Genomic DNA, 23,104 nt, shown 5'->3' with positions numbered 1-23,104 from the left:
CTGCAGTCCAAGATGGAAAATTAGTCCCACAAGCGTCTTCATTTGTGGCTCCTCACAAGAGAAACCACTAAATTTTCTAATCATGCTTTTTTTCAACCTGCTTTGAAGAAACCAACCTTTTTCCTTGTCAAGGAGGAGTCATGACAGAAAATTTCTCCTCACGCCTGATTTCAAATAGCCACGGAGGCCCAATTTCCACTCATGCAAATCAATTCACAATGGGAGGAATTGCTGGTATGCATTTAAAGCCTCAGAAGCGACCTTCCAGCTCAAAAGGTTCCACAACTGAACCTTTCTCAATGAAAAGGCAGCGACTTGTTTTTCCCATCAAGTATTTTTGTTTTTAATTCAAAAGCCTGTAAAGTGAATTCAGAAATTTGTTTCGTAAGACATTGTAAAAGTTAAAACGACTCAAAACATGCAAAAACTGTCGACAGCGAGGCTTTTGATTTGCCGAGCTGGCGTGACCTCTTTAGAGTGCCTCGTTGTTAGCCCTGAGTGCAAAGCGTTGGGGAAGCGAGGCCGTGCCGTTGACACCTTCAACTCAAGCGTTGCCCACGTTGGCGCGCCTCGCTTGTTCCTCCAGCCGCTCTCACCGGTCGCCGCAATTGCATTTGTCACATCATTAGCGGGCTTTAGTGACAACCAAAGCCATTGATGCTAACGGATTTCACAGATGGCATTGCAAAGACGCTTCAGGCCCGCCGCAGGCCGATCGCTACACAGTGAAAGGCATTATCGGCTTTGGCCCGAGCGCTTATGAATTTTGGTGGGGGCCCACTGAAACACCGCTGCCAGACCCATAAAACTGAGGGCGAATGTGACAGAAATGTCGAGCGCAATTAGAGAGGGTGTGTGGAGACCAGGACCACGGCCAAAGCGGTTTGCCTGCAAAGTTGGGCCAACATTCACACACTGAGCAGACCTTTCGCACCTATACAGTCACCCAGCGGGGAAAAAAAAGTCTGTGTGAACCTCAGGGACACATTTGTGCAGTCCCTCCCGCAATTTCAGTTGATTTCAAGTTTGAAGCAGTTTTTCCATTGAAGAGGAGAAAGCAAGAAGAAAACAAAGCATTTTTAATGGGAAGCGCCAAGGCTCTCAACACAGAATGTGCCACTTGCACTGCACTCAGTTGAGAAATGAAGCAATGACTGAGTATTAAGGCAGTCAAAATGAATTAAATTTCTGAGTAACGACATTTAGATGACTCACTTGAATTTGTCAAATTGACACTCGCCTTTGGCCCCCCTTGGGCTTCATACACCTTTTTTTCTGATCACAACTTTGGGAGGTTTGTTTTTTGTTTGTTGTGTCGTTTCGGTACAGGTTGGTGGTGTGTCACGAACGGGTACCGACTAATTCGGAGCCCCACGGTCATAATGAAAGGCCTGCGATTGCACATATGGCTCAAATGTACGGAAGTGTCACCAAGTGCATGAGATTGCGAGGCAGGACAAGTGGTTTCAATTCCAATACGGCTCGAGCAAAAACTTTTGTGTGAGGCCGGGCCAACAAATGAAGCGGGGACGTTGGCAGTCATGGAAAACAGAACAGAACTTTACAACACTGAGAATGACAACTTGAATACGGAGTTTAAAATGAAACACAGTTGGCACCCTGTAACCTAAAACACATTTCCTTCTGATGGGTAAATGTTCGTGAAAATAAGAACAATACACTTAGCTTAATACTGCATACAAGAACGGAAATGTCAGTAAGGCATTTTTTTCACGTCTTGATGTGTCATAAATACATAAAAAATCTTTCAGTTATCAGTAAATCAACATCAACTATAAATATCAGCTTATTAAAGTCCAAAATAGACTTTGAGGCAATTTTTTCCCTTTGGTTCAACAAACAAGCAAAGGCAGCGCTGTAGTTCAGCGGCGTCGGCGACTTTTACGCGACAGCAAAGCAGTCGCACGTCATGGTGGTTGTTTCCACCGTTTTCGTGAAATGTCTTTTGTTCTTTTCTTGTGCTCAATGCCTGCCCGAAGCTCCATGCAGGTATTAGTTCTTGATTTGGTTCGATTGTTCGATCCGGATTGTTTGCTCCTGTCCGTAAGGAAGATAAGCAATTGTATTTTCATTTTGTTATCACAGTGCTAATAATAGCTTAGCACTCTCTTCTGCTGAAGCCGGACCACATTGTCTGAGACTATTATCATTGAATTTCATAATCGTACTTGTGTGATTCATTCATTTGTTCGTTCATTTAATCATGTTTGTTTATTTATTTATTTATTTATTTATTTTTAAACTGGCTGCTTGGGAGAAACGTGATTCCTTTTTCATGTGATCCTGGATACCCTGAAGGAGGTACATTTGGAAGATGCTGCATCACATCCGGTTCCTGAGACAAAGTCAGAATCAGTTTTTTTTTTTTTTTTCTTTTTTTTGTCTGTGCTACTGTCCCACTGTCAGTCCCATCCAAAATCTTGCCCGCTCATCTGGTAGAAGCGTCGGTTATAGGGTCTGTAGAAATCTCTGAGTTTCTGCAGGACAGCGCTGGGAATGTGGGGATGCGGCCTCCCCTTTGACTTGCCCAAACAGCGAGGCCTGCTGCTCCCCTCGGGTTTCTTCAAGCAAGGGAAACCTTTGGTCTGATTGAAGTAGAAGTGCTTGTCGGAAACAACCCTCTTCAGGCCCAAGAAGTCCTGAACCCGAGCCATCTCGCCAGCGGGATCGGACACTAACCGCTCGCCACAAACAAAAAGAAATTGTGACAGGGGGAAGTGCTGAAGCCAGTTCTCCAGATGTTTGGCGTAGAGACCGATGCGAACGGCGCTCCATGAGGTGTCAATCGGGCCCCTTGAAGCGTTCCTCAGGACCAGGCTCTGGAACGAGGGGAGGCCCGGGTTCTTGGAAAGAGTTTGCGTGTAGTCAGACACGGCTCGGGTCACGGGATCCCGGACCACCACGATGAGTTTGGTTTGGCAGTTCAGAGTGCAGACGCGGCTCGGCGCCTCCTTTGTGACAAAGTAGCTAGGGGTCTTCTCCATGGTGATCTGACCCTCCAGCGTTCGAGGCATCAAGTTCCTGAAACATAGCAAGCAGTGTTACAGTCTGGTTCCTTTTATTTGCTATTTAGCAACAACCATTTCCAAACTCAGATTGTTTTGTTCTACTTTGAGTCGTGAACCTAAACGGAATTAAAAAACAACAACGTAGCCACTCAAAGCCGTCCTTATTAGCGGCATTTAAGGAATTTGCTGGCACACCAACCACAAGCAACAACCACAGGCCACACCCTGCCACCCCCAAAAAAGTATAGTCATGTCTGATGTGCCTTTTTTAAATCCCAACGGAACTGTTATGTATAGCACAGACACAACAAATCATCCATGCATCAATTTTCTATACCGCTCATCCCATTGCGGCGGGGAGGGTGTGGCAAGGGGTTGGACGGCTGGAGCCGGTCCCAGCCCACTCAGGCAAACGCAAGACGAGACTCTCGAGAGGTCGCCACTCAATCCTGTATCAGCCACTGCTAAGTGTCAACCGCTTACCTGACTTCTAACGGCCCTCACAAGTCTTGCTGCATCGGCCAATGGAGGAAAACCTCTTACTTGGTGATGGTTGTATTCCATTAGAAATCTCTCTTTGGTGTTGGTTAACTATTCCTTCCACTGAGGAAACAGCAACTTATTTTTCTTTAAAATAGACAAAATGACAGCGCCCCCAAGAGGCAGCAAACACAAGCACATTCCCGTCGCAAGTGATCCGCCTTGAAATGTTGAGCGCAGCCTGAAACCAAAATGACAGACAGGAGTCAATTGGCGTCTACTCCCATGGAAACTGACATGTTTAGCAAATGCTTCAGACACCACGTATAGCACCACTATAAAAATGTTGAAGGGGGAAATGGGAGGTTGGTCGCCATGGTTACGATAATAACAGGAACCGACAACAAGCGGAACCGGCGTGTGCTGCAGTCAAAACGTGTCTATCACTTGTCATTCAAGAACTACAGCTTGAAAATTTTCATACAGGTATTCCTGTGATTGGACTATTTTTTTTCACTCCCCCCTCCTTTTTATTTTCAATTTGGTCTTTGGTGTCTACTCGAGCTTGCGGCCAACTTTGCCTGGGTGAGTTAAACACACACATACGCACACAGGCCACTTCAAAATAGTGGTACATCAAGAGAAGAGATAAGCTAACCACATCGCTGCACGTGGAAACGCCGCCAAATCTTCCCTGATTAAAGCAGCACGGACTCTTGCGCTCGTGTTGTCCGGGGTTCTCGCTCTGAGGCACTTACGCTCCCCCGTAGCCCCTGATCAGTCGTAACCGCAAAGAATCGTCAAGCACTTATGGGCAATTTGCTAAAGATTTCCAGCCTCTTCTGCGAGAGCAAGACAGGAGGCACCTTTCAGCACCCCCCAAAAGCACCTCTGGCCCCAAAAGCCCCACCGGCGTGGCCGACTGCTTCGCTCAGCTCTTCTTTTTGAACACATGATGAAAGATGCTGGTGAGGTTAGCAGCGATGGCGTCGTCACTCAGTTCATGTTTAGACTCATCAAAGTGGCATCTTTTTCCGTCCTCACACAGAAATGTGTTTGATTTTAGCCACCCCCTCCATCTTCACAGACAGACCATGTGACGTTGAGCCACAGAAGATTTCAGACTGTTTTTGAATGAACGCTCGGCGCTTCGTTTTCTCAACACGTCTTCTGGAGAGCTGCTGGAAAAAAATGAAGCTTTTATGTGGCTTTGGTTCACTTAAAGGATTAAAGGAGAAGTTGCTGTGCTGCATCTGTGTCATTATCGGCCTTTGGCTTCAAGTGTCAATAGCAAGACGTTGTTCGCTAGTAGTGATGATGGATGGAGGTTCAAGGGAAGTGAAGTTAAAGTTTGAAAGTTATTGTGGTAATTTATATCAGGTGCTGAATAATAAAGCCATATTCATAGAGACTTTGAAAATGTTATCATTTTTTTACAATTTGATCTGTAGGAAACAAAGCAAACATGTAAACAATTATTTGAAGTGACAGGGGACTTTGGGTGGAGCCTTGAGGGACTCTCTGCCAGATGGGAGCTTGGAGAATGCCTAACGAAATTGCTGCTACAAGACGATTATAGTTGAAAACACAGACAAAAGACGACATGGGCAGACTAGACTAAACCACCGTGAAGGCATGTATGCCTGTAGCTCTCCGGAACATAGAAACATTAGCATACCCACGACGCTGTAGCACGCTTACAGACATGACTGAAACCATAAGTCAACGCCGAAGAAAAAAACTGCCAGGGGTAAGGGAGGACATGTTATTTTATAATAATAATGATATTGAATAAGAAACAAAATATGTAGACATTACTGAGACGAAAAACACTACTTACTTACCACACATGAGGATTTATTTGTTTTCAGTGAATGATTCAACGTGTGATTAATGGAATGGTAGTGTCTATTAGGGCGGAGGCCACACTCTGAGGAAATAGCGTCTTCAACTATGTAGGATACATGTTAGTGAAGTACAGTGGTGCCATGGGGTACAAGTTCATTTGTTCAAAATCAAAAACTAAATGTCTCGAAAAACTGCTAAGCCGGCGTCTCAAGGCTCCACTGTTTAAGTAAAAAGAGGAGATTAAATACAGTGGCTCTTTCAAGTGGGATTGTCGGATGAATGATTACAGAAGGAAATTCTATTGAACGGCCCCAAGTAGTCACACATTGATCTAAAGTTGACTTGAAGTAATTTGAATCGCAAACTACTCTGTGATAAAAGACCATGAATTGATTATCCATGTACAGGAGCTGCAAATGTCCCATTGCCGCCTGTCTGTCCCCGCTTTAGCTGTGACTAATCAATACGTCTGTCTCGATATGACAGATTGCTGCCAGTGTGTGCGCGTGTGTGTGTTTGTGTGTCCAGATGCAGATGAGGCGTCTCCTCCTCTGCTCTGCAAGATTTGTCCTTCACTGAAGTGTCACTTGGGTAATTGACCATAAGTTGTCTAATATCCTCATGACTAATGAATGCTGTCGGCCTCATCTTAATGTGTCTCACTATTAGCGCGCAATCAATAAAAGACATTTTGCTGGCATAAATTTGCTCCTGGATGTGGTGTCAGGAGACAAATGTGACAAATCGTGTGATTCCTTTCTTGTGCACGTTGTTGTGCATGTAAATGGACTCTTGTTGTGGTCTACATGTTGATGTCGAGGTGGGACTTTGCAGCAGCGGTGCTGTTTATATCACAGGAGGGCAAACGAGTGATCTGATTTCAATCTACAATTTTCACGTTCGTAATGTTTTTTTTGCCCTTTTGCCTACCTTAACGTGCATTTTCCCAGTGATGGATCAATCAAGTCTTACCATCCACAGCTGACAGAAGGGAGACCCGTTTGTCAGGGTAATTTACAACTAACAAATCACGAAAGTCGAACCAAATGACGGCACCCAGGAGGCAACTCCTTGTTTTGATATCTAACCGCACCTAGTTTACGACATCATCACGCAATGTAACAACTAATGGTTGGCTTGTTTATAAGCCCATGCTTGTAAAGCGCGACCAACGCGTACTGCAGCACAACAAAGTCCATTTGAGGAAAACAGTCGCTCGTAGCCGACTGCGTTTGAAGCCAGAAAATCGGCAGCAACGACAAGGAAAAAATAGTTAGCCTGAAACCTGCTGCGGTGAAGATGTTGTCGTGCTTTTCCCGCCTCTAGTGATACCGGCCTGATGAAAGTACTGATACTCGGAGACAGTCCGGATCTCCAGATTAAATGCAGACGTGGATGTGGCTAAGAGACTTCCTGCCCAAAAACATGATGGCTGAATTGCCCCCGTTGCACCAGAACAAAAGACATTCTGCGCAGGAAGTTGAGCTGAAAAATATTCTCCAAATGCAATTATAATTTCATTTTCTTCAAAGAAAAACACATTGACTGTTATTATGGCAACTAAGTGAACCGTTTGGACTCAAATGGCTTTTGCTTTTGTCAGAAATATCGGTTAGGAAATAAGAAGGGTAAAGAGCAGCGCAAGACGTTTCAATGGTCAAAGTGACTTCATGGCTGCATCGCGCGACAAGCCCAATCATAGTTGCCACCGACAGATTCTAAACATACTGCGAACCATTCTTTTCTTTACTCGGTTCGTCCCACTTCAGACAAAAAGGTTCAAAGTGTAAATGTGACGCAGCGGGGTGCCAAAATGTAATGCATCTTCTTTTGTTGCATGCTTCACTGCCATACAGGCTTGTTGACTTCCAGTAATTCATTGCTTCCATCCTGTTTCTTTCCTTGCCCAGCTAATTATTTCAAACAAGGGTGACGCAGCTCAACTCTTTGCAAGAGCAAGAACCACAGCTCTCGCTTTATTATAATATCCTCCATATGGTGTACGAGTTTGGCCATTTTCTTAATCAGCCTTTTAAGCATCACATAAAGCTCCAACTCCAGCCACAACTTTGCTGCCGTTAAAAAACATGCGCAGGCCGGTCTGTTACACCAATCAGCTGCTGGCATTCACGGAGGTGTCTAAAATGTCACCCGCAACATTGATGCTACTTTTGTTAGCCGTCCATGGCATTTTGCTTTGCGTATTAAGCGCGTAGATCAGTGGTTCTTAATCTGGGTTCGATTGAACCCCAGGGGTTCGGTGAGTCGGCTCCAGGGGTTAGGCAGGGCTGGTATGTCATTGCTCCGCCCCCGCCCCGCCGTCCGTGGATGGCCGAACACACCGGTAGCACACCGGTCGCCCTCCCCCCCCCCCCCGTCCGCGGATGGCCGAACACAACGGTAGCCCCAGTCAGCGGATGGCCGAACACATCGGTATGCACATATGAACCTGATGGGGTTCGGTACCTCCAAAAAGGTTAAGAACCACTGGCGTAGATGTTGGTCAAATCAAGAGATGTGGTTTATTTTATGTTTAGTTTTACAGTAGACTTCAACTGGGACTGTCAATAAAGAACTTCAATGTGTAAAAGTTTTATATAGGACACGTTTGGTCCAAGTAATTTCATTTTTAAAATCCAAATTAAAGTGTCACTGAGAGTGCAATGGCTCTCGATGCGGATTTGAATAAATCTCAATTTTGGTCAGCGCTGACATTGCTGTTGGCCCTTTGAGGACTTGGGCTGCGTTTTAATGGCGCTGCTGTCAAGACATGACCTCTGGTGTCGAGACTGCAGGTTTGACAACTGACGAGCTTTCAAAAACATCAATGAGGAAGTGAAATAAATATGCAGATTGCATTTCTGGTATTTATGTTATGCTTCAACTAGGACTCCCTTTCACAATGTTTATTTTCGTACAGACTGCGTTTGGTCCACATCTCAAACTGCATTTTTTTTGGAAGACTGGGCTAAAGATTTTCCACATTTCAGTGTTTGACAGACATCCGAATGAAAAACAAGGATTGTTCGGCCTTGGCGGAGGTCTGCAGTCTATACTGAGGGTCCTTTTGGTATCAATCAATGTTTATTATTTACTATCATTATTTACATTCAGCAGTGGCGTCCAACTGCATTTTGTTGTTTGTTTTTTTCAAATGGCGCGGATGAACAATTCAACAAGATAAAAGGTTAAAAGTTTCAGTGATGTTTTTCAGGGCTTGTCAAGCATACCGGCCTGGAAGAAATCAAGTGTGTGTGCGAGTGTGTGTGCGTGTTCCAGATGTGACACTGAGCTGGCAGTTTGAAAAGAGGACTTGCTTGTTGCGCTTCAATGAGTTCATTCCCCATCTCGCGCTTCATGACTTCCGGCGACTTCTCTGCGTGTTGCTGCAGATGACAGCAAGCCGTCTCCTTTCCCCAGCCTGAGTTTTGAGATTGGGTGACAACAAACGAGTCGTTTTTCGGTGACCTCACTCCGGATCGCGTTGCTGCTGTTTCCTTTTGTGGCGTTAATCCGCCCCACCTTCAAACTGAAATCACTACGCCGGGCAGGAAAGCCCAATTTAGCTGTCAGCCGCAGTCAATTCCCGATGACTTTAGGCGAGACGTTGGGGTTCGAATAGATTTGGATGGGACCCGGATCCCTCGCCTGTAATCTTATCTGCACACGAAACCTCAGGCCTCTGAACTGTGAGGCAGACATAAGCACTTTGTCACTCTGCTGCTGGTTTTCAGGGTTAGGGAGTCAAATGTATTGGGATGCCTACAGTACTGGAAAGACAGGTGAAAGACAATCGGGTGTCCTACCTGTACCACTCCAGTCCCTTGTCGTAGAATCTGTCAAAAAAGTGGGGTTCGGCTCCCACAGCTCTGACGTCCGGGTGGATCCGGAGGAATTCGAGCAAGGCGCGGGTTCCTCCCTTCTTCACGCCAATGATGATGGCCTGCGGGAAGCGTTTGCTGCCAAAGGTGTTGGACACAGGCATGTTGCTACTGCTGCTGTCCTCCAGGAGGCTGCGGGGCTGAACCGCCTGCGCGTCCACCGGGGAAGCGCTCCCGGGCCGCTCCGGCGGGCTGCGACGCCCATCGTCCACGTAAAACGTCCTCGGAGCCGAGTGGCAGATCCCCGTGAGACAGTAGAAGAAGTAGGTGAAGATCAGGAGCATGGTGAGGAAGGACAGTGCCTTGGCTGAGTTGAACCTGACTCTGCATGCGCTACATCCCATGAGTGGAGCTGCTGCGCGGTGCCCAAGGGCCGCGGCTTTGATAGCAGCCTCCGGACATCAGTCAGCGGTGGTGCACTTTGGGCGCCGACCTGTTGCGTCAGGGGGTGGCTGGGGGTGACTTGCACAAGTGCGCAATGCAAACAGCACATTTGTCACACACGAGGCTCCCTCTTCTTCTCCTTCCAAACCTTTGGTCGGTTTCAAGTCCGGGCGGGCTATGATTTGAGGTGTCCTTGCAGGCTGCTCTGCTGTGTTTGCAGGCTGAGCTCCATTCATCCCTCATTCAAGGTTTCCTCTCTCTCTCTCTCTCTCTCTCTCTCTCTCTCTCTCTCTCTCTCTCTCTCTCTCTCTCTCTCTCTCTCTCTCTCTCTCTCTCTCTCTCTCTCTCTCTCTCTCTCTCTCTCTCTCTCTCTCTCTCTCTCTCTCTCTCTCTCTCTCTCTCTCTCTCTCGCTCTCTCTCGCTGCTCTCTCGCTCTCTCTCGCTGCTCTCTCGGGCTCTTAAACTCCCCCTTTTCTTCAAGTCTCCACCTTCCTTCCACTGATGAACAACACCCCCTGAGGTAGCAGCAACAGAAGCTGCTCGCAGATGAGAAGGCAATATTTCTGTTTGGGAAAAAAAGAAACTTCAGTGAAAGTACAGAGTAGTAATTCTCAACAGTAAGATAAATTTGGATATGCGATCAAAGGAATGTACGGTACTGGCATAGCTTGCTGACTTTGCGAACTGACACTAAAATAGTGATGCCATTTGTCAGAGATGGGGACTCGAGTCACTGTGACTTGGACTCGAGTCGACTCGATGTTACAGATGAAACATAAAATGTTTCTAATGCTCTTTGTGTTTCTTCTTTCAGATTTTTTCAGATTATTTTTTCATATTTGCAACTCAAATGTGTCAGACACTGTCGCCAGACGTTCATTTGTTTAGATTGAGCTGTCAATAAATCATTGTATGAGGTAATTTCTTTTTTGTTTGATTCCATGGTGTATTTTACTGAATATCAGTAATTACAGTGCAAATCCAAATTAATGTCATATTTTTTAAACAGGTTAGACTCATTGGACAATGATGGTTACTTAAAGTTACTGATATCTTGTCTTTTCACTACTAAGATCAGATTCTGCGGGTAAAATTGCAATAATAAGGTGACTTGACTTGGACTTGACTTGACCCATTTAAGGACTTGACTTGGACTTGACTTGACTTGCCCAGGAAAAAAATGACTTGGGACTTACTTGAGACTTGAAGGTTAAGACTTGAGACTTACTTGAGACTTGCACATGTGTGACTTGGTCCCATCTCTGCCATTTGTACAAACAAAAGTAAAAGGAACTATTCACCCTTTGAAGGCGGAGGCTGTAACAGGATGGTCCACTTCACAAATAGCTTCACAAATATTTACAAACCGAGGACATGTCCGTGTTCAGAACGAACCGACCGCATTGGAACTCATATTAAACGGGCGTTCTAGTCGACTTTTCCTGCCAGCTGAAGAAAACCACCCCCTTTGCATGATGCTGTTTGAAATATTAGTGGGGCAGCTAATGCACTTTTCAGTATGTCTCAGGTTTGCCGTGTGCCATGAGCACCCCCCTCCCTCTACAGAGCTAAAACAGGTTTCCAGTTGCCTCTGGCAAAGAGATGATCAGACTTTGAACCGGAATAAATGACCGTGTGACTGAACGAGAGGGCAAAGGGGAGAGATAGGTATCTGAGGAACAAGTGCACACGCGCGCACACACACACACACACACACACACACACACACACACACACACACACACACACACACACACACACACACACAGACACACACACGCGCGCACACACACACACGCACACGCACGCTCACCACCTTGAGGCCGAATTCTCGTCACACACTGATAAATGAATCTGGCAATCTTCTATACGTGTGATTTTCTTCCCTCTCAACAGGTTTGGCCTTCTTTCTTGTTTAAAAAGCCTGAGGCAAACTATCAGATGTATAAAGTTAACCATCAAAACAAGTGCAATTGCAGTTATTTTGACGGAGACTGTAGGAACAAAAAAGCAGCTCAAACAAAAGGTCTCGGCAGACACTGACGTGACCCTGGCAAAGATAGACTAATGATATGTTTGGAAGGAGGCACGGCCATTGTAAATCCATTCTGGCACGGAGGAATTCTCATCTTTGGGAGTCGCACGCAGCCCCAATGAGGTCATGACGGAGCATTTGCTTTCATCACGTCTTGTTATTTGCTCTTTGCCCTTACGCTAATTGCTCTGTTTCAGGGTTCTGCTGATGAGTTTGGGACCGGTAATATAAACAGCCAGATTAAAGAAACAAACATGCAGGAGTAGCAGAGGAAGAGGATGCGAGCGCTTGGCTGTATCAACTATCTGGCCCGCAGGTGGGCTGCACCGCCACATTCTCCGCCTCTGATGGAGCGCTCCTTGCAGCCCGGCCGGAGTACGACATGCATGCCGTGTACACGTGTCAGCTATTATGCCAAATTACAAAATGCTGGGAGGGAGAGAGGGAGAAAAAAATAGAATGTTCCACACGCGTTCTGAAGATGCTGGTGAGCATTTGCAATATGGAATGGGAAGCACCGCTCCTTTTGTGGCTTCATTGTCCACACGTTATATGGAAAAACGTAACGGGACAGAAGAGTTATACACGCTGGCATACGTCTGCCAAACTTATTAGCCTGACAAGGAACAAATATTTTCAGAGGGTGCATTATGCTCGTGGTTGTCTTCGACTAGCCTTCAGTCAGTATTCATGTTTGTGTGAAGTCTCTGAATCAAGTCCAAACAGTTCAAGATGCAACGCCCACATGACAGTGTTTGAAGTGCGGCTTCTTTTGAAGCGGTATGTGATGTCACACAGGTAACCGCTAAGATGTTCAGCGGCGGGGCCCTCAGGTGGAAGAGAACACAAAAGCTACAAAGGCAACAAGCCGGGGGAGCCTCCCCCAACTTTTCATGTGCGTTAAGAATGATGGAAAGCACCCTTATGTGGTCTTCGCTCTGGATGTGCATACCTCACTCAGGTGCCCTCGCACTTCCTGCTGGATGGAGACATCGCTGCTCCAAAGACGTTTATAGCTGAAGAAGAAGTGCTGGGGGAGTACACATTAACAGTCTTGAATGTATGAAAGAGCAGCAAAAGCCACATCAATGAAGGAAGCTCTCTTTGGGTATGGAAGCAATTTTATTCTAAAGAGGAGTTTGCTGCCCTTTTATGGGATGAGCTCAAAGCAGGAGGAGATACATAGAAGTAAACAGCTATGTGACTCCTAAACAAAAATATGGGCCAGCCTCCGTCGACCGCTGTGGAAAGCAGCTGCACTAGAGCAATTTCCATGTGTGTTTGATGATGCCAATAAAAAGATAAAAATGCCTTTCCAGAGAGCAAGTCTAGGCAGGAGCACTATTTTTTCAACTTAAAACTGTTATTTACCTTCCCTCTTCCCAGGCTGAATCTTTGCAAGAGTTTGAGGAGGAATTAGACAGAATGACAGTCATGTCATCACACGGGCTGAAGAACGTTTGGGAAATGCCTCATCTTCTAATCCGCGGCCCAAGTGGGATCCGGAGTTTGGCTCCTATGTGCGCAGTCGGGTGTGTAGGGAACGGTGGGGGCGCCGGCTGCGGGCCTCTGTGGGCGTGCATGACACAAATGCGTGAAAGGCTGCAAGAAAAGAAGAAAAAAAAAAGACACGTGATTACTTTGGCATACACTTTTGTGCCTTCCAGCCCCGTTTGGGGGATTCACCAAGACATGTGGCTGCAAATCTGACAGCTCGTCTGTAATTGTCTCAAGTTATGCGTGCGAGTCACCTTATTACCTGTACGCTCTTCTTGTGGATGTGCGTGCGGAGACTTATTGTTCCTGTACGGAGCCTTTCGTGACGGCCAATCCCACGCTCTTCCTCAAATGGGATAATTGAAGGCTGCTTTTTTTCATCTTCTGAAATGTTGATTGCTCTGACGTCACATTTAAAACCGCAGCCCGACCTTTATTGTGTCACTGTAACAGCCCCCCCCCCGTGCTGTTGGTTACTCAAACTTAATCTACATTCGTCAACCACTCCTTTTGTCATACTGACAAAAAAAAAGATGTTCTCACGGAAATTAAAGACTCTGTGAATTCAGAGATTTGATTCTAAATTATAGAAGTTCAAAGGTCCTTTTTGTGTTAGCCTTGGTTGCTCTGTCCCACTGTCATGTGGTGATCCTCAGGGTTCAATTTTGGGGCTCCTGCTGATATTTATTTCAATATTACAGGGACTCTCTCATGTGCAACAATACATTTTAAGTATTTTTCTATAGAAACACTACATGAAAAAAACTCGGATTTTCCACCTTAAACACATGGGCCTACTATGCTGTCTTATAATGATGGTGACACCTGCTATAAAAAGATTGTAGGTTAGACCATTAAAGGTTGCTGCCTGCACGGCTGACTCTTATAGGTTTTATGACAGGAACAATATGCAGCTTTCCCACGCTTTCACCAGTCCAGACTGCCAGCCTCTCCTTCAAAGATGGTCGCTTCCTGTTGCAATATAACAAGGATGCCAGCCTTGAGGAGGTTTAAAGCGTAGTCCGCAAACCAGTGGGTGATGTCACATTTCTACGGCCGTTTCTTTCATACAGCCTATTGCATGATGCCTCTAACAACTGGCCAATGCGACCACAACACTTTGTCTAGCCACTCGCTGGAGTTTCCCAAGTTTTTGTCATTCCAGCCTGTCGAATCCAGAATGTTATAGAAAGGAGCTGTCAAGCTAATATTAAAAAAAAAAGGAGGGGATGGAAGTTGTTGGTCGGTCGCCTTTCGCTTGAGGAGTCAGGAGTGAATAGTATCAATTGTCCTATAATATCTTGTAGACGAGTGAGGCAACATTCTGAGTTTGTGTGTGTGTGTCAAAATGGCTTCATGCTGCAGAAACAGGAGATGGGCTTCTACCCCGTGGGAAGAGTCTGCATTTCAAAAGGAATGCGAAATTAGGTTAGACTTAAACGAGCAAACTATCAGCCTGGGTGCTGACAGCGGTTTTGGCCGAAGGCAACGTGAGTGTACCAAATGCAGTTTGTGAGGAAGTAAAGCAGGCCGGCTGGGAACTAATAGTAGCTTCAGAAACTTCAGAAACATGTTCAATCATCTCCATCAAAAGAGAACATCTGTTTATCCCAGGCAACAAATGCGGCAAACTCTGCCAATCCTCGTGCTTGGCAAACAAAATCATCAATGAAAACCTTTTTTTAACCTCTTTGGTGGCGGTACAATGAAACCAGATCCTCATCCAATCATCGAGCAAGAAAAACAATTCTGGCTGAGAGTCTTTTCGGTGCCTGTGTGTCTTCCGAACGCAACACACCAGAGACTCCATCCATGATTCAGCTTGCTGTGCGCTGATTGGTGAACTCAACGGGCCTCATCATTCCACCAGCATGAAGAACTGCTGCCTCTGTGTTCTACAAAGAAATACAATTGACGCCATTTTGCAAGGGATGGCACGACTCGCTAGCTCGTGATGAGAAAACAACACTCGCTATTTTACATGGCAGCGTCCAGCCAACAAATGTGTGATGAGACTGTTGAGCGCCGGTGCAGGAGTTTATGCCGGCTGGCGATTCTGCAACGCGGCCACTGGATTTTTATTGCCGTCGTCGTGGTTAATGAAGCCCAGAGCACAATCGTAAGGGACGCTCAGTGAACAATGCAGACTGGCCGATGATCATCTATTGGCTTGCTGCAGCTTAGTCGGAAATTGCAATATGACAAATGCTCTTCAAGCAAGATGTTCTCAGCTGATGTTCAACGGATGCAATAACTGAGACAGAAATACAGGCTCATTCGGAATCGGCGCATCCTGAGGGTGTGAGAGCGAGAGAACTGATAGCCGATATGAGCGTGTGTTTGCCTTTCTGGCACACAAAGAAAAGGGAGGGGGAAAATGCAACAGAGTAGAACTGAAGTCGATCTACGCCAAGTGTCAAATTTTCTGACATGCGAGGGGAAGGTGGTGATGGATAACTGCAGAGATTGACTTGGCTCCGCAACCGAAGAAGTGCGAGGACGAGTGTGTTGCTCAGGAGGCGCCGAGGGGCACAAAGGCATCAGGCGAGTGGTATAGCCCCCCTCGGCCCAACTCCACCTGCTCAAGATGTGACGATTGCACCAGCAAACGCGCACGCACAACACTCGAGTCACTCACGTTGAGGTCTCGTCTCACTCATCAGCGCTTCCTATTGCGCTTGGTGTTGTTTGGAGGGACAGCACAGCTCCCCATGCTCACCTGTGAAGAGAGACACGAGTCAGAAAGCGTCCTTGCTGGCATCAATTCCAAGGACACTGCAAATGCTTGGAGCGGTTTGTCTGGATGATAATCACCACTTACTCTTGACAGCACTTTCTAGCATTCAGTTTCTGCAGAACTTAAATATTCCTGTTCTGTAAAAGAACCACCAAGAACCAACATGGTCGGCCAAGCCAAAACCTTGAAGTGCACATCTGCTGCAAATGCACATTCAAGATATTTCAGGCTAATTTCTCAAAAACACACCCTTGACTTAACTTTTTTCTTTTCACCCGCATGGTAGGTATGCAGCGCATCTCATGTGGCATCACGACCCAAGAAGATGAGAGAGGATGAGCAAATTGCAGGGTTGGCTCAGTGGGTGGCTGAAATTTGGACGGGGTGCTCGGGTTGCGGGAGGACACTACACATCACTGAGCCAATTTGTTTACCCCATAAAAAAAAAAAAAAAATATGGAGCTGTGAAAAACATAATTTTTGGAGTGGGCCAGTCACGGAAAGTTTGGCTTGAAAGGTTGTGGTGTGGACCAAACCATGTAAATTATGTGAGACTGGCCACTGGCACGATGAAAGATCAAAAAGAAATGCAAACAAACGAGACGTGCAAGAATGGATCTAAAAGTCTACACACCTCTGTTCAATTTGAGAGCAGCACCTTTTAAAGGTGTTTGTACAAAAAAATGGAATGTGGCTGTGTTCAAAACAGACCAAACACATTTAGACTTGAGTTAAATGGAAGTCATAATTCTTTGAAGTGCCTTCGATTGATACCAAATAAGGTTCAGTTCTAGTAGTCGCCCCCTGACTTTTGTTTTGTTTGTTTTCTACAGCAGCAAAAGTTAAAAGGTTTGTACAAACAGCTGCCAAGTTAAACAAGTAGTGTGCTATTTAGATTTACACAAACATTTCATTATTTTCTCCTTTGCCTTAAGCCTCTCCAAAGTTCCATTTAACTTGATCATGATTTAACTTGAAAAACTTAAAAAAATAATTTAAAAAAAGTACTACACAGAGTCAAACCACCACCAAGTGATTGTTCTTCTTCAACATAAACAAAAAGCACAAAGAAGAGCACCCCCCAATCTTCAGGATTATGATGCCCCCCCCTAAGCACTCCAGCCTAAATCCCTGTGTAGTCTGTGATCAGGCCAGGATAAAAGGTAGCATGTGGGGCCCACAATCAGCCACTTTTGTCCTGCCCTGAAAATAAGAGCCCGTCTCCCCGAGCCGCCAGAACAATAGCGTTACCACGCTTCGCTTTGAAGCTCTCAGGTGGATCTCTGCTGTCGTCTGGGGCTAGCTCCTCTGAGACAGATGAGTGAGGAGATAGTGAGAGACCGTTGCAAACACATACGTGATGTTCAAAAGGCAGCCTGCAGAGACACTGGATGTCACAAGAACGACGGTGATCAAAAGTGACAAAGGATGGCCAAAGTGAGGTCAACTTTGGCAATGTGAAGCGCTTGTTTGTGATCCAATTGATTTGACTTCATGTTGAACGTGAAATTATAATAGCAGCGAGCTCGTTGGTGACTAGCAGCTAAGGATAGCCATCAACTCAGTACCGAAATGGCAACAATTGCTTTTGCTATGATGTCATTTTTCAAGGGTCCTAGTTTCCAAGCGTGAGCCATCCTGACAGAGACACGAAGATGTTGGAGCACCGTCAATCTCTTGCAATGATCTCCTTTGATCCACAGCAAGAATCCTGCTGTATAAAAGCCCCATTTCTCTTTTTCTTCATTACGCCAAGTCCAAAGCCCATATGGAGGACATTTTCACCACCGCTATAGGAGGAGGTGTTTGGCTTCCTCTGGAACGTTGATCCTCATGGCAGGCTTCTCAACTAAAGAGCCTACAAGATGGTTTCAATCGAGAAGAATTGAAGTGGCATGGCGTGTCGTTATTCTGAAGAACTCAAAACAGAAGCAGGTGCATCTGCTCACAAACAGCCCGACCGGGTGGGCGGAAGCTGCTCATAAAGTTGGTCACAACAGGTTGCCCTGCGTAGTAGATCGTTCAGCGGCAACCTCTCGGCTCTGCCCTTGGCCCGCCGGAATTCTCGACATCATTACGGATCGGGACTCAGGATGAGACCCAGAGATCAGTGGAAGAGAGGAAAAAACGTGTTTGCAGTCCAAGTGTGTCTTGTGATGTTTATCAGGGGATTACCACTTCCTGCTTCCTGTTTGCTTCCTCTCAGCCATGCGGCTGCTGAGCCTGCACCAGCAACAAAGTGTTTGAGCGCAGATAGCGCACGTTAATTGTGTCCCGTCCTCCTTTTTCCCTCCCCATCTGTCATTCTCACATCTGTTTTAATTTTGTATTTTTGTCTGCAGGGCTTGTCGCTACCTCATCCCGTATTCAACCCCGAGCACGATGAGGAGTCTGTGTGCCAGCTGTGTGTGGCGAATCTGAAGAGGAACCACAACAGAGACATCTAATCAGTGGCAAGCAAGGTATTACTGGATAAATGAGGGGCCCCCGGGCAAGATTAGGCCAAGACAGAGAGGACAAGTTTAGGCCATCCACTGAAAAACCTTCACAGAGTACATACAGATTGAACTGCTTCAAATGTTAAGGGTTGTTGCCAAAGTCAGCATACATTTCATTTTTTCTGTTTCTTTTGAGGGATCATTTGCACAATGCGCAAGCATGAGGCCGTCAACATTGGACGACTTTGGCTTTGCATCTGTTGCAAGCATATCTTGCCAACTGACAATTGAGTAGCGATGCAAAGTTGCCAGGGGGAAACGACAATTAATTCCATTCGTGGCAAGCTTCTCAAAGCAGGATCTGTTGCATGCAGTGGAAGACCTACACTGACACAAAACCCAAACTCCTAGAGCAGGCGTTGACGCTAAGCCAGCACAAGTCTCTCTGGCATTACAGTCCAAAGACTTCAAGCCGATGATTATGATGCTCAACAAGAAGTTAATAAGGCTAAAGCTTTATCACACTCCAAAGCACTGAAATGAGTTAAAAACCTCCAACCGACGGTATATTAGCATTGGCCGATAAAGCTAAAAATAGTACAACTTAGATAAATGCGTCAAAAAAGCGGATGAAAACTTGATGACAATGTGATCACAAGAGTAAGAATAACTCGACAATAGCGGTCATGCGAACAGTTGTCTTTTAAAGCGTGACATTGCTTCATAGGAATACGTTCAACATTCAAGAAAGACAAAAAATAACAGGATTGGTTAATTAAATATATTTATTCAAGAAGTGTGCTTGTTTTCATCAAGACAAAAGTAAAGTTTTAAATATGTTACCAAAGTAAAGTTTTAAATATTATGTTGCTTCAGTGCATGGTTTCACATATCTGCCCCCAAGGAAAAAAAAAAAGGTGAAGATTTAAGTGTTAATATCGTAAGAGAGAAAATATAGTTTAAGTATCAAATTCATCACCAAATACAGTAACTTAAAGACCTAGTGTAAAACTTAGCCAAGCATTGTTTTCCTAAATCTTAAACATTAAAATAAAAAGCTCTTTGTTGCTGCGGTCCAGAGTGGCCACTGCCCATCCGAACTCTGGTGTTCCCATCAGGCTTTTCCCCAGAGCGCTTCATTCGCTGTCCACACATTTCGCGGCATCCAGAAACGTTTACGCGTCAAGCAGCATTTCCTCCCGTGCGCTCACTTTGCTGTCCATCAATTTTGTCTGAGGCAAAAACATGCAGCATGATGTGGACTTTTCTTGGCATACAATTGTAATCAAGTTTGCTCAAACGGTAGCCGCTTAAAAGAATCAAAGCTACATCCCGAACAAATGCCGTTTGCCTGTGCTGTTTACATCATTATATCAACAATAGTTGCCTAAAAAGCAGATATGGCATGTGTAAAGATCACATTGGCAGCAGAGATGAAATGCAAAATATATTACATGTATTCTAAGCATGCATCTATACAAATAAAGGTCTTCTCCTGATAAACACGACCATAGCAAAATCTGGGAGGTTGATACCAAAACATTATATAAAAAACACTCTATAAAACATAAAATTATCATATACATGCTAATAAATAAGTTACGAATACAAATGGTGAAGCTACATATGTAGAGCAACAATAAAAATACTCACTGGCTTATATTCTTTCTCCTCTGTGAAAACCATTTTAGACTGCAGCTTGCTGAGTCAAGTTGCAAATGTATTCGTTTATCTATGTATTGTACTGCCCCTTGGTGGCCAAGTTGTTCACACACCCACAGGCACGAAATGAGGGGTTGGTACACAATAACACCATTCCCGTTAATTTCAACGGAGAAAGATGACAAAAGCAGATTTTCTAGAGCAAAATGTGTAAATACCAAGTTCAAAAAAATAGTTAAAACGGTCAAAAAAGCTTCATAATTTTTCAATAAATCGTAGATTAGAAAAAAAAAAAAGTAGGGCTCAGGCATCCGGGAAGATTAAAACTATTTACTCTTGCCGAGGAGTTCACAATTGTCCTCAGTTCGTTTACTTTTTTCAATTTATGATTCGTGACAGCATTTCTCAGCATGATTGAGGGAATTCCGCTACTGTACCTTTAGGGATGAACTTCAGTGAGCTGCTGAATATTCAAAAACGAGACAAGCCTCTGGCGGGCCCGTCGTTGACAAACTCGTGGCCGAGGCCATTTCCACACTTGCCACATGACACCTGGAGCGAAACAAAATTTCTTGAGTGATTTCTGGGGCCGTCACAATCAAATAGTTTTAGAATGAATCATTCTACAACATGTCAGTTGCGGGTCACCCATACTACAACTGAAAAAAAAAGTGTTAAATTAACTTTGCGATCGGTGTCTATTTGTGATTTTCTTGGGATTGTACCTTAAAGGCTCCAGGTCTCTCCAGATGTTTGACCACGCTGTCTTGATGGACGGTCTCCGTGAAGGCGGGCCAAGGAGATGAATGTTCAAACTTGGAGCGGCTGGTGAAAAGATGATGGTCACACTTTGCACACGCGTAAATTCCTATAGGATGACAAAAAAGAAAAATTAGACCCCATGAAATGAACATAACAGTTTGCTTATCCCATGAGAATAGATATGATCTGAGAAACTATAATTTTTGTGATAATGATGACGACGTGGAATGGAGGTTAGGTCATCTGCCTCACACCTGTTGCCCAAAGGCAACCACTTCACGTTGAAAACAGATGACTGGATGATGATAACATTCGGGATGCTACTTGTCAAGCCAGGAAGTAGTGTAAGGGTTGTGCAACCTACAAAGTTTGTTACAAAAATTCGTACTTCATATGATAAAACTTGGCCGGGGTGGACCGTTAAAGCCAATTGCACTGCTATGTCACTTATTGATAACACAAATTTGACTCACACAGCTGTCGAGGAATTTACAGAACTACAGTTGAATTTCTCGAGTCTAGCTTGGGCTAAACGGCTAGCTCGCCACCGTTGACTTCGAACATTAAAGAGTTGTAAGTGGCAACGGAACTATGAAAGAACATTGAGTAAAGAGGCATCAGTGGTAACAGCACCTGGTTTGAAGTGGTCTTTGTAAACCTCCCGACCATAGAAGGAACAAAACGACATTTTTTCCACCTGCGTTTGGCCAAATTTGCACAACAGTGGTCTATTGATAAAGTGCCTCAAAATCAACGTAGCCACCAACAACTTCCGGCCTAGAGTCACATACCATTCAAAATAAAACCGGAAACGCCCGTCAAGAGCTCACCCTCGTGAATTAAATATCTATCGCTTTGCCAGCAGCGTGCACAGTGAAATATAACGGCTTCAATCCAGGGGTGTCAAACTCATTTTTTTCGCGGGACGCATTGTAGTCATAGCTTCTTTCAGAAGGCCATTATGACTGTCAACCCAAATAAATGTACGAGCACTTCATATTATATACAGTAAAAGCTACAAAACAAACTGACAAATAACTCGTTTTCAAATCAGACGAGTAAAAACTGGTCAAATATTTAAAAATAAAAAAAAATTAAAAGTGAAGACAATTTGCTATTCTAGTAATGACACGAATTTGATGCACAATTTGTCTGCGCAGGCCACATAAAATGATGTGGCGGGCCGTATCTGGCCCTCGGGCCTTGAGTTTGACACCTGTGCTTTCAGGTAATTTCTAAATTCAAAACGACCTGTGTACAATTGTGCAATACAAGCGGTGCGATTACATAAGTATTGGCAACAGGATGAGTAGCGCTGTCAAGCGTTAACCTTCTACTCCAAAAGTAATCTGGATTAAGAGATTCGTCCAGTCTACCGCTCCCTGGAGACCAATAATCACATTATGATGCTTTGGTTTGACGCCCGCTGAAAGGACACGTAGAGACGACACTGCAACGCTTTAGTGTGACGCCGAAAAGAAGCAAGAGACGAGTGCTAAAGTAGCCCTCCTGTAACTTCTTTTTTGCATGGGGAAAAGGATAACCTGAGTAATAAAGACTAGTCTGAAGGGTTTTTTAAATTTTTTTATTTAGTTTATAGCAGTTTCTTGCGGCACACGCCAAGAGTTTCTTTGCAAAGTTGCGGGGCAGTTGGGACACATTCGGCTGAGTTTATGCATCTGTCTCTCGTCCCTGCTCCGTGACACGCCGTCAAGATCTTCCCCACTTGACTGTCAAAGGTAGTTAAACATTTTCCAGGACGGGAAATGCAGAATGATGTTTCCCAAAGCAAATGGCAAGGGTACAAAGGCAGAAGCCTTTTACATTTTGCTATCATTCTGGATGCAGGATGCAGTGCAGGAGAGATGTCTGTGCAACGTTCCCACCTTGATAATTCTGTTTTGACTATTTGAACAGTGTCTGCGCTATTGCAAGTATTTTAAAATGAGTGATGGGATTTAATTTCTTTGTTCTGACGTTGGATGTCTGCATTTTGAACTGTTAATGCTTTAATCCCGCAAGTGTCACCTAATAATTTTTTTTGGTCACATTTTTCAGGGTGATGCTCGCTCCAGTGGGCCGTGAATTGATTTCATCTTTGCCATTCTTCTTCGACTAACTTTTTCTAAGCAGTATGGAAGAGAGTAAGCTCTTCTTAAACATGAACCACAACAAAGAGGGTCCCACAGTGGCCTTCTCCAAAGACAAACCTTTGGAGATGGAGCCTGACCAGAGCCCATTAAGCTACCAACTGCCTCATCCACCATTCTTTCTGGCCTCTTCTGACGATTTCTCCGTATCATCCTCCTTGCGCATTTTTCCGGCTGCCAGCCTGTTCAAATTATCCTCAA

At 45.0% G+C, this 23,104-nt stretch overlaps 2 protein-coding genes and 3 long non-coding RNA genes across 7 annotated transcripts; 2 read left to right on the top strand and 3 right to left on the bottom strand.

Moving 5' to 3' along the window:
• Window positions 1-1,060: 1,060 nt before the first annotated feature.
• On the bottom strand, window positions 1,061-11,303 carry LOC148383177 (heparan sulfate glucosamine 3-O-sulfotransferase 6-like). The gene is made up of 3 exons (XM_088357585.1): window positions 10,851-11,303; window positions 9,164-10,185; window positions 1,061-3,042 (listed from the first exon to the last, which is right to left on the bottom strand). Exons 2-3 carry the CDS (start codon window positions 9,580-9,582, stop codon window positions 2,424-2,426), a joined length of 1,038 nt encoding a protein of 345 aa, XP_088213711.1. The 5' UTR covers window positions 9,583-10,185; window positions 10,851-11,303; the 3' UTR covers window positions 1,061-2,423.
• LOC148383178 (uncharacterized) lies at window positions 3,456-4,929 on the top strand. 3 transcript variants are annotated; one of them, XR_015853342.1, is made up of 3 exons: window positions 3,690-4,094; window positions 4,338-4,482; window positions 4,576-4,929. It is a non-coding gene; the product is annotated as an uncharacterized LOC148383178 (long non-coding RNA). The 3 variants fall into 3 exon arrangements; XR_015853341.1 differs by having other exon boundaries at window positions 3,456-4,477; XR_015853340.1 differs by having other exon boundaries at window positions 3,456-4,482.
• On the top strand, window positions 10,930-20,073 carry LOC148383175 (uncharacterized). Its single transcript, XR_015853345.1, has 3 exons — window positions 10,930-11,780; window positions 11,855-11,973; window positions 18,234-20,073. It is a non-coding gene; the product is annotated as an uncharacterized LOC148383175 (long non-coding RNA).
• LOC148383176 (uncharacterized) lies at window positions 12,761-18,112 on the bottom strand. The gene is made up of 2 exons (XR_015853343.1): window positions 17,143-18,112; window positions 12,761-15,873 (listed from the first exon to the last, which is right to left on the bottom strand). It is a non-coding gene; the product is annotated as an uncharacterized LOC148383176 (long non-coding RNA).
• msrb1a (methionine sulfoxide reductase B1a) lies at window positions 19,097-21,553 on the bottom strand. The gene is made up of 4 exons (XM_088357586.1): window positions 21,387-21,553; window positions 20,717-20,859; window positions 20,429-20,543; window positions 19,097-19,561 (listed from the first exon to the last, which is right to left on the bottom strand). Exons 1-4 carry the CDS (start codon window positions 21,439-21,441, stop codon window positions 19,512-19,514), a joined length of 363 nt encoding a protein of 120 aa, XP_088213712.1. The 5' UTR covers window positions 21,442-21,553; the 3' UTR covers window positions 19,097-19,511.
• Between the last annotated feature and the right edge of the window lie 1,551 nt (window positions 21,554-23,104).

The sequence above is a fragment of the Syngnathus floridae genome, chromosome 17 (genome assembly GCF_059516105.1).
Source record: "Syngnathus floridae isolate MCC-2025c chromosome 17, RoL_Sflo_1.0, whole genome shotgun sequence".
In the NCBI taxonomy this organism is placed as follows: domain Eukaryota; kingdom Metazoa; phylum Chordata; class Actinopteri; order Syngnathiformes; family Syngnathidae; genus Syngnathus; species Syngnathus floridae.
Note: the sequence above shows the minus strand (reverse complement) of the source record. Positions and strands in the feature narration are given on the sequence as shown.

What these genes read in the sequence shown, in the direction of transcription:
- LOC148383177 (XM_088357585.1), bottom strand. Translation starts at nt 9,582, where the DNA reads ATGGGATGTAGCGCATGCAGAGTCAGGTTCAACTCAGCCAAGGCACTG. An exon ending in AAGGGACTGGAGTGGTACAG is followed by an intron (nt 3,043 to 9,163) that starts GTAGGACACCCG and finishes GCTATGTTTCAG; the next exon opens with GAACTTGATGCCTCGAACGC.